Here is a 20,113-nt window from a genome sequence, read left to right on the forward strand (position 1 = left end):
GTGTGTGTTTCTGTGTGTGTGTGTGTGTGTGTGTCTGTGTGTCTGTGTGTGTGTGTTTGTCTCTGTGTGTGTGTGTGTGTGTGTGTGTGTGTGTGTGTGAGGCACATACAGCTCATGTTTTCTCTGTCACATTATAAACTCACAGCTGCTGCTAATGCTGCTAATGGGTAGAAGAAGGAAACATGGAGGACCACACATATTCAAAATCCAAATTTCAGGAACAGGAGTCTTCTTCTTCTTCTCCTTCTCCCAGAAAAAGAAAAACGGAGATTGAAAAGAGCGAGTTGTTGAAGCGTGAAGGCTACCGTAGCTGTGATGATACCTACTGGGAACTGTGTGGTGAGAGAGAGCTGATTGAGATATATATGATCTCAACGCTAGACGGGACAAACTCCCAAAACACTGGCCCTTTAAGAAAAGACATCGCCGCCGTTTAGAAGCAGGTGATCCCGTCGGGGTCAGAGGTCGCGGTGGCCGTGGCTCCGCCTCCGACCAGAAACACCGCCATGCTGGATTTAGACTGGTTGATTTTGGGGATGCCGAAGCTTCCCGCTCCTTGGAAGCCAGAAGGGAAATGGGTCTGACTGCTGAAGTCCGGGTCCAGAGCTGTGTCCGTGGAAACGACCCACGAGGCCGGACGCCATTTCTTCACCGTGTACGGAGTCTTGACTCGCCGTTTTATTTTCTCTCCCGAGGCGCTCAGACCGCCGTCATCTGTCAGAGGAGCCTCATCTGGAGGAGGAGACAGAGGTTTTATTAGAGCTGCAAAGATTCATCTATTAACCTCCGGTTGTCCTTTCATAAAAGTTTCTATAGCTGAAATTTTGGGTTTCTTTCCACCAAATAGTCAAAGAAATTAACATGGATGGTTCCATACAGCGCTCCTCACGAGTTAAATATATGATCAGCTCACTACTTTCATTGATTTTGTGTGTTTTAGTCAATTTGATGGCATTTGAAAATAAATTCGTAAAAGAATGTTGGAAAAAGCTTCAAAAATCCAAAAAAAAAAAAAAAAAAAAAAAACGCAGAAAAAACCCGACAAAAACATTGGGAAAAGCGTGGCCGGGTTGATTCAGTGGATAGAGCAGGCGCACATATACTGAGAGGGTTATGCCTCGACGCAAAGGTCCAGGGTTGGAGTCTGACCTATGAGGAGGATTTCCAAAAAATATCTTAAAAAAAAAAAAAAAAAAAAAAAGAAGACCTTTTTTCCCACGTTTTGGACGTCTTTTTCGATACTATTTTTGCTTCTCCACCGATGTTTTTATCACTTTTTTCAATGTTTTTTTATATAAAACAAAATGCTGGCTCTGTACACGCTAAAAGTACTGATTATTTACATGGAGTCTGGTGGAGATATGTTGGCTCTATACACGCTAAAAGTCCTGATTATTTACATGGAGTCTGGTGGAGATATGCTGGCTCTATACACGCTAAAAGTCCTGATTATTTACATGGAGTCTGATGGAGATATGCTGGCTCTATACACGCTAAAAGTCCTGATTATTTACATGGAGTCTGGTGGAGATATGTTGGCTCTATACACGCTAAAAGTCATGATTATTTACATGGAGTCTGGTGGAGATATGCTGGCTCTATACACGCTAAAAGTCCTGATTATTAACATGGAGTCTGGTGGAGATATGCTGGCTCTATACACGCTAAAAGTCCTGATTATTTACATGGAGTCTGGTGGAGATATGCTGGCTCTATACACGCTAAAAGTCCTGATTATTTACATGGAGTCTGGTGGAGTTTGGTGATGGTAACATTAGTCCTGTAGGGTTACATTACAGCTTGGTTCTGGTTTAATACTGGACCAGTTTCACAGATTATTGTTCCATCAGACACTCAGACACACAAACATGGAGACAGAGAGTCCAGCTTACTCTTTAATCTTGTCTCACCTGAAGAGATGCAGGATGCTGATAGGTCGAGGGAACACGGACGCCCGCGTCTGTTCTGCGGAGTTTGTGGATCGAAGGCTGGACGGCGTAGAACCGCTGCAGGTCCTGGAAGAGCTGCAGTTTGTGGGTTTAGAGATTCAAAGACTGGAGGATTAGGATCAGAGACTGGAGGATTAGGACCAGAGACTGGATGATTAGGACCAGAGACTGGAGGGTCTGGATCTGAGACTGGATCAGAAACTGGAGGGTCTGGACCAGAGACTGGATCTGAAACTGGATCAGAGACTGGAGGTTCTGGACCAGAGACTGGATCTGAGACTGGATCAGAGGCTGGATCAAAGACTGGAGGGTCTGGACCAGAGACTGGATCTGAGACTGGATCAGAGACTGGAGGGTCTGGATCTGAGACTGGATCAGAGACTGGATGGTCTGGACCAGAGACTGGATCTGAGACTGGATCAGAGACTGGATCAGAAACTGGAGGGTCTGGACCAGAGACTGGATCAGAGACTGGACCAGAGACTGGAGGGTCTGGATCAGAGACTGGATCAGAGACTGGACCAGAGACTGGGGGTCTGAGGGCCTTTGGATCAGAGACCGGGGGTCCGAGGGCTTTTGGATCCAGCACCAGAGCTTCTTCTGTTTGAGTCCGGACCAGACGAGTCTCTGGGCTTCTGGATGACCCGCGGGTGGACACTGGCGCTCTGCGGACACACGGGTCTGAACCCGAGCCCTGAACTCTCTCCTCGCTGGAGGCCCCTGCCGTCCGGTTGTTGTTGTTGTTGGCGTTCGATGCCCGGCCCGGTTGGCTCTCAGCCGGCGGCTGCTCCCGGCTCAGCAGCGGCTCGTGTTCGTCCGGGCTGGCCTGGAGCAGGTTGGTCCTCTGGTCCTCTCGACTGGCCTGGAGCAGGTTGGTCCTCTGGTCCTCTCGACTGGCCTGGAGCAGGTTGGTCCTCTGGTCCTCTCGACTGGCCTGGAGCAGGTTGGTCCTCTGGTCCTCTCGACTGGCCTGGAGCAGGTTGGTCCTCTGGTCCTCTCCTGCCTCCATTTTGTCCTCGTCCTCCAGCTGCGGCCCGGCCGGATTGGTCCGCCCGCGGCCGATCAGACTGTTGGTCACCAGGGCGGGGGCGCCCGCGCTGTAGCCGCCGGCGAGCGCGGTTTTCGAGTGACCTCGGCTCACAGTGGTGGCGTTGAAAGTCACCGCCGTTACCTGGCGAGGCTCTGCAGCCGTGGCGACCGCCACCGTGTTCATCTTAGCAACGCCAGTTTCCACCTGAAATACAGACGATACTGGATCAGTTTTACTGTGGTACCCGGGACAACAGCACGACAATCAGAACGAGTGACAGTGTGGAAGTGTTTTATTTTTAACATACACTAAAGCAGTGTCCCCCTTTTGAATTGTTTCTTTAAGTACCCCCTGACCAGCACTAATCATTTTTGGTATTAGAAAAAGTCTCTATAAAAAAGGAACAGTACAGCGCTGTTAGTGATAGATTTACAGCCTTGGACCTGGAAAAACACATTTAAATTTAAATGCTGATGAGAATTAGAGACAAAAACTGTAAAAAGAGACAAAAACTTGGAAAAAGATGGTAGAAAGATGGAAGGAAGTAAGGCAAGAATAGGTCAAAATAGTTGCCCTAGGTACCTAGTACCCCTAGGGCGACACATACCCCCTGTAGTCCTCCAAAGTACCCCTAGGGGGACACGTACCCCCTGCAGTCCTCCAGAGTACCCCTAGGGCAGTGTTTCTCAAATGGTGGTATGCGTACCCCTGGGGGTACTTTGGAGTCCTGCGGGGGGTACTGTATGTGATCTTTTTGCAACATGCTCATTTAAAAATAAGTCATGCATAATTCCGAAAATAATTATACTATAAGAATGAATAAATTAAGTGATGGATTCTGAACATTTGAAATGTAGCTTTTAAATGTTTTTCAGTTACAAAGTTGTAACTAAATCTGTCACTGTCGACATTGTACTGTTCCTCTTTATATAGATATATAATAATATGATGTTTTGCGCTGGTCAGGGGGTACTTGGCCTAAAAACACAATTCAAGGGTGGAACATTACTGAAAAAAGTTTGAGAACCCCTACCCTAGGGGGACAGGTACCCCCTGCAGTCGTCCAAAGTACCCCTAGGGGGACATGTACCCCCTGCAGTCCTCCAAAAGTACCCCTAGGGGGACACGTACCCCCTGCAGTCCTCCAGAGTACCTGTAGGGGGACACGTACCCCCTGCAGTCCTCCAAAGTACCCCTAGGGGGACAGGTACCCCCTGCAGTCCTCCAAAGTACCCCTAGGAGGACACGTACCCCCTGCAGTCCTCCAAAGTACCCCTAGGAGGACACGTACCCCCTGCAGTCCTTCAGAGTACCCCTAGGGGGACACATACGTACAGGTACCCCCATTTTAGAAACACTGCACTAAAGGTTCAATAAAGGGGGAGGAGGATGGGACCTGGAGGCTGTGCCCAACAAAAGCGTGGCCTAGCTCACCTCCAGCTCCTAAAACTAAACACGTAGCCTGCTTCTCTAAAGACGTACTTAACAAAAACTAACAACATGTGGTTCTGTACATGTCTGTGGTTTTGTCTGTGGTTCTGTACCTGTATGTGGTTCTGTCTGTTGTTCTGTACCTGTCTGTGGTTGGACTTGAGCTTTCCCAGCTTCAGTCTGGAAGAGGGGGTCTCGTTGGTTCTGTGGAGGAGGTGGAGGCTGGTGGGTCTCTGGGGCAGGTTCTGCAGTTTGGGGAGGGGGAGGGTGGTCTCAACCCCCCCAACACCTCCCAGCTCCCCCTGAGGAACCAACACACAGTAGTTCACCTACAGAACCACAGGCACGCATCTTCAGTTACTACAGAACCACAGGCACACATCTTCAGTTTCTATGTACAATCAACAGCAGACCAAAAGGTGATGAAAAGGTGACAAAAATGTGATGAAATGGTGAAAAAAAGGTGATGAAATGGTGACAAAAAGGTGATGAAATGGTGACAAAAAGTTGATGAAATGGTGACAAAAAGGTGACAAAAAGGAGACAAAAAGGTGATGAAATGGTGACAAAAAGGTGATGAAATGGTGAAAAAAAGGTGATGAAATGGTGACAAAAAGGTGATGAAATGGTGACAAAAAGGTGATGAAATGGTGACAAAAAGGTGACAAAAGGGAGACAAAAAGGTGATGAAATGGTGACAAAAAGGCTACAAAAAGGTGACAAAAAGGAGACAAAAAGGTGATGAAATGGTGACAAAAAGGACATGGACATGATGGACATGGTGGGCATGGTGGACATAATGGGCATGGTGGACATGATGGGAATGGTGGGCATGATGGACATGATGGGCATGGTGGACATGGTGGACATGATGGGCATGGTGGACATGATGGGCATGGTGGACATGATGGACATGATGGACATGATGGACATGATGGACATGGTGGACATGATGGGAATGGTGGGCATGATGGGCATGATGGACATGATGGACATGGTGGACATGATGGACATGATGGGCATGGTGGACATGATGGACATGGTGGACATGATGGGAATGGTGGGCATGATGGGCATGGTGGACATGATGGACATGGTGGACATGATGGACATGGTGGACATGATGGACATGATGGACATGATGGACATGGTGGACATGATGGACATGATGGACATGATGGACATGATGGGCATGGTGGACATGATGGACATGATGGACATGATGGGACATGGTGGACATGATGGACATGATGGGCATGGTGGACATGGTGGACATGGTGGACATGATGGACATGGTGGACATGATGGACATGGTGGACATGATGGACATGGTGGACATGGTGGACATGGACATGATGGACATGGTGGACATGATGGACATGGTGGACATGATGGGCATGGTGGACATGATGGACATGATGGGCATGATGGGCATGGTGGACATGGTGGACATGATGGACATGATGGGCATGGACATGATGGGCATGGTGGACATGGTGGACATGGTGGACATGATGGACATGGTGGACATGGTGGACATGGTGGGACATGGTGGACATGGTGGACATGGTGGACATGATGGACATGATGGACATGGTGGACATGGTGGACATGGTGGGCATGATGGACATGGTGGACATGATGGACATGATGGGATGGACATGATGGACATGATGGACATGGTGGACATGACATGGACATGGACATGGACATGATGGACATGGACATGATGGACATGATGGACATGATGGACATGGACATGATGGACATGGGCATGATGGACATGGACATGGGACATGGGCATGATGGACATGATGGACATGATGGGCATGATGGACAAGATGGGTTTGATGGGACATGCATGGTGGACATGGTGGACATGGTGGACATGGTGGACATGATGGACATGATGGACATGATGGACATGGAAGTGGACATGGTGGACATGGCAGGACATGATGGGCATGATGGACATGGTGGACATGATGGGCATGATGGACAGTCCACATGGTTTGATGGGGCATGATGGACATGATGGGCATGACATCCCCACAGGGACAGATCCACATGGTCACAGGGACATGGACATGGTCACAGACACAGACAGTCCACATGGCCGACATGATGGGCATGGGAGACCACATGGACATGGTGGACATGGTCCAACATGGTCCAACCTAGTCCACATGGAACATATGGCTTAGCATGGTCACAGGGACCTGAACAAGACCGTGGAGTCCACATGGTCACAAGTACTACCTCAGCAGTTGGTAGTATCTGAAGTACATGGTACCAGTGGAGTCCACATGGTCACAAAGTATGGTATCAAAGTACATGGTCACAGAGACCACATGGTCACAGGAAGTGTATGGTCACAGAGACAGTGTGGTCACAAAGTCCACATGGTCACAAAGTCCCATGGTCAGCAGTGTATAGTATTTGAAGTACTACCTTGGAAGTGTATAGTATGTGAAGTAGTACCTCAGCAGTTTGCAGTATGGTGGTCATGGGTCCACATGGTCACAAAGTCCACATGGCAGGTTGGATGAACCATGGTTGAACTGTTTCTGAGAACAGAGACCGTGGAGTCCACATGGTCACAGAGCATGGTCCAACAGGTTTTCATCAGAACTTCCCCTCAGGTTCTTATCCACCTGCAGGGACAGAGAGTCCACATGGTCACAGAGACCACATGGTCACAGGGACAGACAGTCCACATGGTCACAGAGACCACATGGTCACAGGGACATGGTCACAGAGACCGTGGTCCACATGGTCACAGAGACCACATGGTCACAGAGACCACATGGTCACAGAGACCGTGGAGTCCACATGGTCACAAAGTCCACATGGTCACAGAGAGGGACAGAGAGTCCACATGGTCACAGGGACAGAGAGACCACATGGTCACAGAGACCACATGGTCACAGAGACCGTGGAGTCCACATGGTCACAGAGACCACATGGTCACAGGGACAGAGAGTCCACATGGTCACAGAGACCACATGGTCACAGGGACAGAGAGTCCACATGGTCACAGAGACCGTGGTCTGAAGAGGAACAAACAGGACAAATGAGAACACGATGAAAGTAAAAACCTCTTTGGGGTCCAGTTTTTGGGTCTCCAGGTCTTCTTCTGTCAGCGGCCGGCAGACACTGAGCACGGCGCCCCTGGAGAGAGGGACAGGGAGAGGAGAGTCTCTGCACTGGTCAGTCATGTGTGTGTGTGTGTGTGTGTGTGTGTGTGTGTGTGTGTGTGTGTGTGTGTGTGTGTGTGTGTGTGTGTGACACACCTGTGTGTTGGGACTCTGAGATGGTGAGGAGGGTGAGGTGTGTGTGTGAGCTGGACAACAGTGAGGGAGTGAGATGGTGAGGAGGGAGAGAGACAGAGAGAGAGAGAGAGAGAGGAGAGAGAGAGAGAGAGAGACAGAGAGAGAGAGACAGAGAGAGAGAGAGGAGACAGAGAGAGAGAGAGAGAGAGAGAGAGAGAGAGAGAGAGAGAGAGAGGAGAGAGAGAAGGAGAGAGAGAGAGGGAGAGAGAGAGAGAGAGAGAGAGAGAGAGAGAGAGAGGAGACAGAGAGAGAGAGAGAGAGGAGAGAGAGAGACAGAGAGAGAGAGAGAGAGAGAGGAGAGAGACAGAGAGAGAGAGACAGAGAGAGGGGAGAGAGAGAGAGAGAGAGAGAGAGAGAGAGAGAGAGAGAGAGAGAGACAGAGAGAGAGAGACAGAGAGAGAGAGAGAGAGAGAGAGAGAGAGAGAGAGAGAGAGAGAGAGACAGAGAGAGAGAGAGAGGGAGAGAGAGACAGAGAGAGAGAGAGAGAGAGAGAGAGAGAGAGAGAGAGAGAGAGAGAGAGAGAGAGAGAGAGAGAGAGAGAGAGAGAGAGAGAGAGAGACAGAGAGAGAGAGAGAGAGAGACACAGAGAGAGACAGAGAGAGAGAGACAGAGAGAGAGAGAGAGAGAGAGAGAGAGAGAGAGAGAGACAGAGAGAGACAGAGAGAGAGAGAGAGAGAGAGAGAGAGAGAGAGAGAGAGAGAGAGAGAGAGAGAGAGAGAGAGAGAGAAGAATAAACATGACGAAGGTTTGTTTAGTTTTGTCTCTCGGTGTACCTGAACCTGTAGCTGTACCTGTACCTGAGCCTGTACCTGAGCCTGTACCTGTACCTGAGCCTGTACCTGAGCCTGTACCTGAGCCTGTACCTGAGCCTGTACCTGTACCTGTACCTGAGCCTGTACCTGTACCTGTACCTGTACCTGTACCTGTACCTGAGCCTGTACCTGAGCCTGTACCTGAGCCTGTACCTGTACCTGAGCCTGTGCCTGTACCTGAGCCTGTACCTGAGCCTGTACCTGAGCCTGTACCTGTACCTGAGCCTGTACCTGTGCCTGTGCCTGTACCTGAGCCTGTACCTGAGCCTGTACCTGTACCTGTACCTGAGCCTGTACCTGTACCTGTACCTGAGCCTGTACCTGTACCTGAGCCTGAGCCTGTACCTGTACCTGTGCCTGTACCTGAGCCTGTACCTGTACCTGAGCCTGTACCTGTACCTGAGCCTGTACCTGTACCTGAACCTGTACCTGAGCCTGTACCTGTACCTGAGCCTGTACCTGTACTTGTACCTGTACCTGAGCCTGTACCTGTACCTGAGCCTGTACCTGTACCTGTACCTGTACCTGTACCTGAGCCTGTACCTGTACCTGAGCCTGTACCTGAGCCTGTACCTGTACCTGTACCTGAGCCTGTACCTGTACCTGTACCTGAGCCTGTACCTGAGCCTGTACCTGTACCTGAGCCTGTACCTGTACTTGTACCTGAGCCTGTACCTGAGCCTGAGCCTGTACCTGAACCTGTACCTGAGCCTGAGCCTGTACCTGAGCCTGTACGTGAGCCTGTACCTGTACCTGAGCCTGTGCCTGTACCTGTACCTGAGCCTGTACCTGTACTTGTACCTGTACCTGTACCTGAGCCTGTACCTGTACCTGAGCCTGTACCTGTACTTGTACCTGAGCCTGTACCTGTACCTGAGCCTGTACCTGAACCTGAGCCTGTACCTGAACCTGAGCCTGTACCTGTACCTGTGCTTGCTGCCGGTCGTGGTTGATGGAGTTTCTGTTCTTCTCAGGACCTTCTGCTGGGTGGCCGTCTCCCTGGAGATTCTTGACCACGCCCACCTGGAGATCCTCGATGTAGGAGGGGCCAGCCGGAGGAGGCCAGAGGCCCAGAGACAGGTTCCTGACAGAGAAACCACCAAGATACATGGAACAAATATAACTCTTTGTGTGTGTACCTGTGGTTGTGTACTGCAGTGTGTGTACCTGTGGTTGTGTACTGCAGTGTGTGTGTACCTGTGGTTGTGTACTGCAGTGTGTGTGTGTACCTGTGGTTGTGTACTGCAGTGTGTGTACCTGTGGTTGTGTACTGCAGTGTGTGTACCTGTGGTTGTGTACTGCAGTGTGTGTGTGTACCAGTGGTTGTGTACTGCAGTGTCAACCAGTGGTTGTGTACTGCAGTGTGTGTACCTGTGGTTGTGTACTGCAGTGTGTGCATCCTGACAGTTCAAACAGTCCTCCATCGTCTCCTTCAGGGCATCCTGATCCCAGCAGTCCTCCATCGTCTCCTTCAGGGAACGCAAAGCCACACACACACACACACACACACACACACACACACATACACACACACAAATGTCGACAGATGTGTATTAAATCAACCAATCAAGCAATACTAAGGGTGTGAGGGACAGATGTGGGGACAGATGTGAGGACAGATGTGGGGACAGATGGACAGATGTGGTGACAGATGGACATGTGTGGGGACAGATGTGGGGACAGATGTGAGGACATATGTGGGGACAGATGGACAGATGTGGGGACAGGTGGACAGATGTGGGGACAGATGGACATGTGTGGGGACAGATGTGAGGACATATGTGGGGACAGATGGACAGATGTGGGGACAGATGGACAGATGTGGGGACAGATGTGAGGACATATGTGGGGACAGATGGACAGATGTGGGGACAGATGGACATGTGTGAGGACAGGATCACTAACCAGGCTGTTCTCCTTCCAGGATTCGGGGAATCTGGGCCTGAACTTCTCTCTGGCGACGAGGACCTGCATCTCCTCGAAGCTGGGATGGTTCCCGAGCTCGGCCTGGAACGCCAGCTGGTACTCTGGTACCGCCTCGCCTAGGCGCGCACACAAACACACACACACACACACACACACACACACACACACACACACACACACACACACACACACACACACACACACACACAGACACAGACACAGACACACACACACACACACCTACGTTATACTCTAATTGTATCACTCATCGACTGCCCCTCCAACCCTAACAACCACAGACTTTCTTTGGTCCTTGCCTCTAATACCAACCACAGGAGTGTTTCCTAAATTAGCGCCTCAACAGCAGCTCAACACGTCTTCATATCTCACCGTAACGCTCGCAGCCTCAAACACGCGGTTCATGGTGTGGAACGGTAGCAGTTTGGTTAGGGTTAGGGGTTAGGCAACAAAACTGAAGGAAAAGATCGCAGTTTGTTACGTTACTTCAGGTATGTTCTAACTAGGGGTGTGAATTACGATATGATAATATACTGTAACTGTTGCGTTGACTGCTCTGCACGGCAGTGCAAAGCATCATGGGACTAGGTTATTAGGGTTGTTTAAGTGTTTAGTTTAAGTGGGTAACTGATATTCTGTCATGCATTTACATTACCTAGGTTTTAGTCTTGATAATGTGTTCATGTTTATTTCCATTTGTTGGGTTACCATGACTGAAACCCTGGGGTAGGTTGATGACCTCTGTGTATCGAGTGTGTAGCAGTTGAATACATTTCCACAGATTTCTATATCTCTGGCTCTTCAACTTCTTCCACGTAGCTCGCTACAATATGAATTAGAGGCAGTGTATGCCTCGATGTCATAGACTGTTAATATTAATGGACAAAGCATCCAGTTCGGTGAAGAGATTCCCCCTAATCTCCTTAAACCTGCATTATATCTGACTACCAGCAGGGGGAGACTCCTTAAACCTGTATTATATCTGACTTCCAGCAGGGGGAGACTCCTTAAACCTGCATTTTATCTGAATTCCTGCAGGGGGAATCTCCTTAAACCTGTATTATATCTGAATTCCTGCAGGGGGAGACTCCTTAAACCTGCATTATATCTGAATTCCTGCAGGGGGGAGACTCCTTAAACCTGTATTATATCTGAATTCCTGCAGGGGGAGACTCCTTAAACCTGCATTATATCTGACTACCAGCAGGGGGAGACTCCTTAAACCTGCATTATATCTGAATTTCTGCAGGGGGAGACTCTTTAAACCTGCATTATATCTGAATTCCTGCAGGGGGAGACTCCTTAAACCTGCATTCTCTCTAACTTCCAGCAGGGGGAGACTCCTTAAACCTGCATTATATCTGACTTCCTGCAGGGGGAGACTCCTTAAACCTGCATTTTATCTGAATTCCTGCAGGGGGAATCTCCTTAAACCTATCATTCCTGCAGGGGGAGACTCCTTAAACCTGCATTATATCTGAATTCCTGCAGGGGGAGACTCCTTAAACCTGCATTATATCTGAATTCCTGCAGGGGAGACTCTTTTAAACTTGCATTATATCTGAATTCCTGCAGGGGAGACTCCTTAAACCTGCATTATATCTGAATTCCTGCAGGGGGACTCCTTCCATTTTAAACCTGAATCTATTAAACCTGAATTATATCTGACTACCAGCAGGGGGAGACTCTTTAAACCTGCATTATATCTGACTACCAGCAGGGGGAGACTCCTTAAACCTGCATTATATCTGACTACCAGCAGGGGGAGACTCCTTAAACCTGCATTATATCTGACTACCTGCAGGGGGAGACTCTTTAAAACTTGCATTATATCTGATTATATCTGACTACCAGCAGGGGAGACTCCTTAAACCTGCATTATATCTGACTACCAGCAGGGGGAGACTCCTTAAACCTGCATTATATCTGACTACCAGCAGGGGGAGACTCCTTAAACCTGCATTATATCTGACTACCAGCAGGGGAGACTCCTTAAACCTGTATTATATCTGACTACCAGCAGGGGAGACTCCTTAAACCTGCATTATATCTGACTACCAGCAGGGGAGACTCCTTAAACCTGCATTATATCTGACTACCATTATATCTGACTACCAGCAGGGGGAGACTCCTTAAACCTGCATTATATCTGACTACCAGCAGGGGGAGACTCCTTAAACCTGCATTATATCTGACTACCAGCAGGGGGAGACTCCTTAAACCTGCATTATATCTGACTACCAGCAGGGGAGACTCCTTAAACCTGCATTATATATCTGACTACCACCAGGGGGACTCCTTAAACCTGTATTATATCTGACTACCAGCAGGGGGACTCCTTAAACCTGTATTATATCTGACTACCAGCAGGGGAGACTCCTTAAACCTGTATTATATCTGACTACCAGCAGGGGGAGACTCCTTAAACCTGTATTATATCTGACTACCAGCAGGGGGAGACACCTTAAACCTGCATTATATCTGACTACCAGCAGGAGGAGACTCCTTAAACCTGTATTATATCTGACTACCAGCAGGGGGAGACTCCTTAAACCTGCATTATATCTGACTACCAGCAGGGGGAGATTCCTTAAACCTGCATTATATCTGACTACTAGCAGGGGGAGACTCCTTAAACCTGTATTATATCTGAATTCCAGCAGGGCGAGACTCCTTAAACCTGCATTATATCTGAATTCCAGCAGGGGGAGACTCCTTAAACCTGTATTATATCTGACTACCAGCAGGGGGAGACACCTTAAACCTGTATTATATCTGACTACCAGCAGGGGGAGACTCCTTAAACCTGCATTATATCTGACTACCAGCAGGAGGAGACTCCTTAAACCTGCATTATATCTGACTACCAGCAGGGGGGAGACTCCTTAAACCTGTATTATATCTGACTACCAGCAGGGGGAGACTCCTTAAACCTGTATTATATCTGACTACCAGCAGGGGGAGACTCTTTAAACCTGTATTATATCTGACTACCAGCAGGGGGAGACACCTTAAACCTGTATTATATCTGACTAAACCAGCAGGGGAGACTCCTTAAACCTGCATTATATCTGACTACCAGCAGGGGAGATTCCTTAAACCTGTATTATATCTGACTACCAGCAGGGGGAGACTCCTTAAACCTGCATTATATCTGAATTCCAGCAGGGGGAGACTCCTTAAACCTGTATTTTATCTGAATTCCTGCAGGGGGAATCTCCTTAAACCTGTATTATATCTGACTACCAGCAGGGGGAGACTCCTTAAACCTGTATTATATCTGAATTCCTGCAGGGGGCGACACATGCGGTTGCAAAAGGAGGTCGGTTTCTGTAGAAGTCTATGAGAAAGTGACCCACTTCTCACTTGATTTATTACCTCAGTAACCATTTTCATAATGAGTTTATTGTCTAAATTGCTAGTTTTAAGTCTTCTGAAACACAGAATGTAAATTGCTTAGAATTATGGTCTCGTTGATTTTAAAATCAGCGATAAAGCAGGGTGTGTTTTAGGGCGTGGCTATGATGTGATTGCCAGTGAAACGTAACGTAGAGTGTAAGTAGCTCCACCCTCACTCCTCCCTCTCATCTAATATCATCACATCCGCAACCAGGTTGGCTGCGCCCGTAACGGCAAACTCAACGACGTATAGCAGATCTCCACAAACCAACAGGTGACGTCACACATGCTCTGTCCATTAATATACAGTCTATGCTCGACGCAGAGGTCCAGGGTTCGAATCCGACCTGACACAACTTATTTTACTAGTTGGTTTCCTACGGAGTCCTGTGTTTGTTTGACCAGTGGTGTAGTCTACGTGATACGCAGGTATACACAGTATACCCACTAACGAAGCTCCAGGATTTAAAGATGCCCAATGACACACTACGACATACATTGCATTATAATTGTAATATGTGTTGAAATGTCATCTGTGTTTGTCTTCTTCACATAATACGCTAAATAAAGGGATTTTCACCGTAAATTGGTTCATAAAAGTGCGTCAGAATACAGGAAATTAAGTCGTTGATGCTCAAAACTTCTCTGGGGGAGGACACCCACACCCCCCAACTATGATACTTTTGTGTGTGTGTGTGTGTGTGTGTGTGTGTGTGTCCGAGCGTCTCACCTGGGAACAGGTAGGAGCATCTCCTGAAGCTCTCCCAGTAGAGCAGCCCCAGAGCGTAAACATCCACCTGCTTCAGAGCCGACTCACAGTCCCTCAGGTTCAGAGCTCCACCCAGAACCTCGGGGGCCATGTAGCGCACTGTCACCCACACACACACACACACACACACACACACACACACACACAGACAGACACACACACACACACACACACACACACACACACACACACAGAGACAGATACACACACACACACACACACACACACACACACACAGAGACAGATACACACACACACACACACACACACACACACACACACACACACACACACACACACAACACACACACACAGACACACACACACACACACACACACACACACACACACACACACACACACACACACACACACACACACACAGACACACACACACACACACACACACACACACACACACAGAGACACACACACACACACACACACACACACACACACACACACACACACACACACACACAGAGACAGACACGCACACACACACACAAACACACACACACACACACACACACACACACACACACACACACAGACACAGAGACACACACACAGACACACACAGACACACACACACACACACACACACACACACAGACACAGAGACACACACACACACACACACACACACACAGACAGACACACACACACACACACACACACACAGACACACACACACACACACACACACACACACACACACACACACACACACACAGACACACACACACACACACACACACACACACACACAGACAGATACACACACACACACACACACAGACACACACACACACAAACACACACACACACACACACACACACACACACACACACACACACACACACACACACACACACACACACACAGACACACACACACACACACACACACAGACACACACACACACAGATACACACACACACACACACACACACACACACACACACACACACACACACACACAGACATCACACACACACACACACACACACACACACAGACACACACACACACACACACACACACACACAGAGACAGATACACACACACACACACACACAGACACACACACACACACACACACACACACACACACACACACACACACAGAAAACACACACACACACAGAGACACACACATGCACACACACACACACACAGACACGACACACACACACACACACACACACACACACACACACACACACACACACACACAAACACACACACACTACGTCCAGTATTTGTGACAGTATTATGGGATGTATCCAGGTATCAGGACAGAGCTGACCTCAGATATGGCCACGGTGTCGTCGTCTCCGGGGCGACAGGGCAGGCTTCCCGTCAGCCTCATGGACAGGCCGAAGTCGGCCAGGACGCAGGACAGATCGGCTCGGACCAGGACGTTCCTGCTGGTCACGTCTCGGTGGGCCACGGCCGCCTTGTACTGGTCTGGAGGAGACAGAGGACACTTTGTAATGGTCTGGAGGAGACAGAGGACACGTTGTACTGGTCTGGAGGAGAAAGAGGACACTTTGTAATGGTCTGGAGGAGACAGAGGACACTTTGTACTGGTCTGGAGGAGACAGAGGGCACTTTGTAATGGTCTGGAGGAGACAGAGGACACTTTGTACTGGTCTGGAGGAGACAGAGGACACTTTGTACTGGTCTGGAGGACACTTTGTACTGGTCTGGAGGAGACAGAGGACACTTTGTACTGGTCTGGAGGGAGGAGACAGAGGACACTTTGTACTACTGGTCTGGAGGAGACAGAGGACACTTTGTACTGGTCTGGAGGACACTTTGTACTGGTCTGGAGGAGACAGAGGACACTTTGTAATGGTCTGGAGGAGACAGAGGACACTTTGTACTGGTCTAGAGGAGACAGAGGGACCTTGTACTGGTCTGGAGGAGACAGAGGACACTTTGTACTGGTCTGGAGGAGGACAGACTGGGACCCTTTGTACTGGTCTAGAGGAGACAGAGGACCTTGTACTGGTCTGGAGGAAACACAGAGGACACTTTGTACTGGTCTGGAGGAGACAGAGGACACTTTGTACTGGTCTGGAGGAGACAGAGGACACGTTGTACTGGTCTGGAGGAGAAAGAGGACACTTTGTACTGGTCTGGAGGAGACAGAGGACCTTGTACTGGTCTGGAGGAGACAGAGGACACTTTGTACTGGTCTGGAGGAGACAGAGGACACGTTGTACTGGTCTGGAGGAGACAGAGGACCTTGTACTGGTCTGGAGGAGACAGAGGACACGTTGTACTGGTCTGGAGGAGACAGAGGGCACTTTGTAATGGTCTGGAGGAGACAGAGGACACATACTGGTCTGACATGACACAGAGGACACATTGTACTGGTCTGAGAGGAGAGAGAGGACACATACTGGTCTGGAGGAGACAGAGGACACTTTGTACTGGTCTGAGAGGAGACAGAGGACCTTGTACTGGTCTGAGAGGAGAGAGAGGACACGTACTGGTCTGGAGGAGACAGAGGACACGTACTGGTCTGAGAGGACACAGAGGACACGTTGTACTGGTCTGAGAGGAGACAGAGGACCTTGTACTGGTCTGAGAGGAGACAGAGGACACTTTGTAATGGTCTGGAGGAGACAGAGGACACGTACTGGTCTGAGAGGACACAGAGGACACATTGTACTGGTCTGAGAGGAGAGAGAGGACACATACTGGTCTGGAGGAGACAGAGGACACTTTGTACTGGTCTGAGAGGAGACAGAGGACCTTGTACTGGTCTGAGAGGAGAGAGAGGACACGTACTGGTCTGGAGGAGACAGAGGACACGTTGTACTGGTCTGAGAGGAGACAGAGGACACATACTGGTCTGAGAGGACACAGAGGACACGTTATACTGGTCTGAGAGGAGACAGAGGACTATGTACTGGTCTGAGAGAAGACAGGGGGGACTTTGTACTGGTCTGAGAGGAGACAGAGGACTTTGTACTGGTCTGAGTGGACACAGAGGACAAGTTGTACTGGTCTGAGAGGAGACAGAGGACTTTTTACTGGTCTGACAGGAGACAGAGGGGACTTTGTACTGGTCTGAGAGGAGACAGAGGACTTTGTACTGGTCTGAGTGGAGACAGAGGACTTTGTACTGGTCTGAGTGGAGACAGAGGGGACTTTGTACTGGTCTGAGGAGGTACTGGTCTGAGTGGACACAGGACTTTGTACTGGTCTGTGGACACAGAGGAGCCAGAGGACACATTGTACTGGTCTGAAAGGAGACAGAGGTCTTTGTACTGGTCTGAGTGGCGACAGAGGACTTTGTACTGGTCTGAGTGGAGCCAGAGGACCTTGTACTGGTCTGAGAGGAGACAGATGACTTTGTACTGGTCTGAGTGGCGACAGAGGACTTTGTACTGGTCTGAGTGGAGACAGAGGACTTTGTACTGGTCTGAGTGGAGACAGAGGGGACTTTGTACTGGTCTGAGAGGAGACAGAGGACTTTGTACTGGTCTGAGTGGAGCCAGAGGACTTTGTACTGGTCTGAGTGGAGCCAGAGGACCTTGTACTGGTCTGAGAGGAGACAGATGACTTTGTACTGGTCTGAGTGGCGACAGAAGGGACTTTGTACTGGTCTGAGAGGAGACAGAGGACTTTGTACTGGTCTGAGTGGAGACAGAGGACTTTGTACTGGTCTGAGTGGAGACAGAGGACAGGTTGTATTGGTCTGAGAGGACACAGAGGACAGGTTGTATTGGTCTGAGAGGACACAGAGGACAGGTTGTACTGGTCTGACAGGACAGAGAGGACACGTTGTACTGGTCTGAGAGGAGACAGAGGACTTTGTACTGGTCTGAGTGGAGACAGATGGGACTTTGTACTGGTCTGAGAGGAGACAGAGGACTTTGTACTGGTCTGAGTGGCGACAGAAGGGACTTTGTACTGGTCTGAGAGGAGACAGAGGACTTTGTACTGGTCTGAGTGGAGACAGAGGACTTTGTACTGGTCTGAGTGGAGACAGAGGACAGGTTGTATTGGTCTGAGAGGACACAGAGGACAGGTTGTACTGGTCTGAGAGGACACAGAGGACACGTTGTACTGGTCTGAGAGGAGACAGAGGACTTTGTACTGGTCTGAGTGGAGACAGAGGACTTTGTACTGGTCTGAGAGGAGACAGAAGACATGTTGTACTGGTCTGAGTGGAGACAGAGGACTTTGTACTGGTCTGAGAGGAGAGAGAGGACACGTTGTACTGGTCTGAGTGGAGACAGAGGACTTTGTTCTGGTCTGAGAGGAGAGAGAGGACACGTTGTACTGGTCTGAATGGAGACAGAGGACTTTGTACTGGTCTGAGAGGAGAGAGAGGACACATTGTACTGGTCTGAGTGGAGACAGAGGACTTTGTACTGGTCTGAGTGGAGACAGAGGACCTTGTACTGGTCTGAGAGGAGACAGAGGACCTTGTACTGGTCTGAGTGGAGACAGAGTACTTTGTACTGGTCTGAGTGGAGACAGAGGACTTTGTACTGGTCTTAGTGGAGCCAGAGGACTTTGTACTGGTCTGAGTGGAGACAGAGGACTTTGTACTGGTCTGAGAGGAGACAGAGGACTTTGTACTGGTCTTAGTGGAGCCAGAGTACTTTGTACTGGTCTGAGTGGAGACAAAGGACACTTCAACTAACTACCACCGTAATGGTCCGGATATAAGACCACCCCCCTTTTTCAAGACTCGTTTTTGGGAAAAATATTTTATAAAAGCCAAATTCCAAGTTTCCATAAAGAAATTGAATTTATTTTTAAAGTTTTTTTGTGGTATTTTAGGCCTTTATGGACCTTTTTCACAGCAGACATGTTGACTTGTCATAGTAGGAAAAGCATAGCTGAGATTGATAACCTTAACGATGGCTCAGTTCCATCAAGTGTCCCAGTAAGATATTTCAGTGAGTCAACATGCACAATACCAGGGTCTCTCCTAAGTGGAATGCAGCCATCATTAATGGTTTAATACCAGGGTCTCTCCTAAGTGGAATGCAGCCATCAGTAATGGTTTAATACCAGGGTCTCTCCTAAGTGGAATGCAGCCATCAGTAATAGTTTAATACCAGGACCTCTCCTAAGTGGAATGCAGCCATCAGTAATGGTTTAATACCAGGGTCTCTCCTAAGTGGAATGCAGCCATCAGTAATGGTTTAATACCAGGACCTCTCCTAAGTGGAATGCAGCCATCAGTAATGGTTTAATACCAGGGTCTCTCCTAAGTGGAATGCAGCCATCAGTAATGGTTTAATACCAGGACCTCTCCTAAGTGGAATGCAGCCATCAGTAATGGTTTAATACCAGGGTCTCTCCTAAGTGGAATGCAGCCATCAGTAATGGTTTAATACCAGGACCTCTCCTAAGTGGAATGCAGCCATCAGTAATGGTTTAATACCAGGGTCTCTCCTAAGTGGAATGC

General features: G+C 49.0%; 2 protein-coding genes across 2 annotated transcripts in view; both read right to left on the reverse strand.

Annotated features, from left to right (window-relative positions):
- Window positions 1-248: 248 nt before the first annotated feature.
- Window positions 249-6,918, reverse strand: LOC114564283 (bone morphogenetic protein receptor type-2). The gene is made up of 4 exons (XM_028591539.1): window positions 6,892-6,918; window positions 4,554-4,712; window positions 1,911-3,183; window positions 249-732 (listed from the first exon to the last, which is right to left on the reverse strand). Exons 1-4 carry the CDS (start codon window positions 6,916-6,918, stop codon window positions 434-436), a joined length of 1,758 nt encoding a protein of 585 aa, XP_028447340.1. The 3' UTR covers window positions 249-433.
- Window positions 6,919-9,969: 3,051 nt separating this feature from the next.
- LOC114564284 (bone morphogenetic protein receptor type-2) overlaps window positions 9,970-20,113 on the reverse strand; it is a gene marked incomplete at its 3' end in the record, with an annotated part of 34,793 nt that continues 24,649 nt past the window's right edge. Inside the window, exons 9-12 of the mRNA XM_028591540.1 lie at window positions 15,974-16,140; window positions 14,628-14,769; window positions 10,460-10,596; window positions 9,970-10,041 (exon numbers count right to left, since the gene is read on the reverse strand). Of these exons, the coding sequence (XP_028447341.1) occupies window positions 9,970-10,041; window positions 10,460-10,596; window positions 14,628-14,769; window positions 15,974-16,140 (518 nt within the window). The remainder of the gene's footprint in view (window positions 10,042-10,459; window positions 10,597-14,627; window positions 14,770-15,973; window positions 16,141-20,113) is intronic.

The sequence above is a fragment of the Perca flavescens genome, chromosome 11 (assembly GCF_004354835.1).
Source record: "Perca flavescens isolate YP-PL-M2 chromosome 11, PFLA_1.0, whole genome shotgun sequence".
NCBI lineage: Eukaryota > Metazoa > Chordata > Actinopteri > Perciformes > Percidae > Perca > Perca flavescens.

Coding starts and splice junctions, on each gene's coding strand:
- LOC114564283 (XM_028591539.1), bottom strand. CDS start 6,918: ATGACCACCATACTGCAAACTGCTGAG. Junction 4,713..6,891: donor CCATACTGCAAACTGCTGAG/GTACTACTTCAC, acceptor TTGGTTCCTCAG/GGGGAGCTGGGAGGTGTTGG. Junction 3,184..4,553: donor TCAAGTCCAACCACAGACAG/GTACAGAACAAC, acceptor TCTGTATTTCAG/GTGGAAACTGGCGTTGCTAA.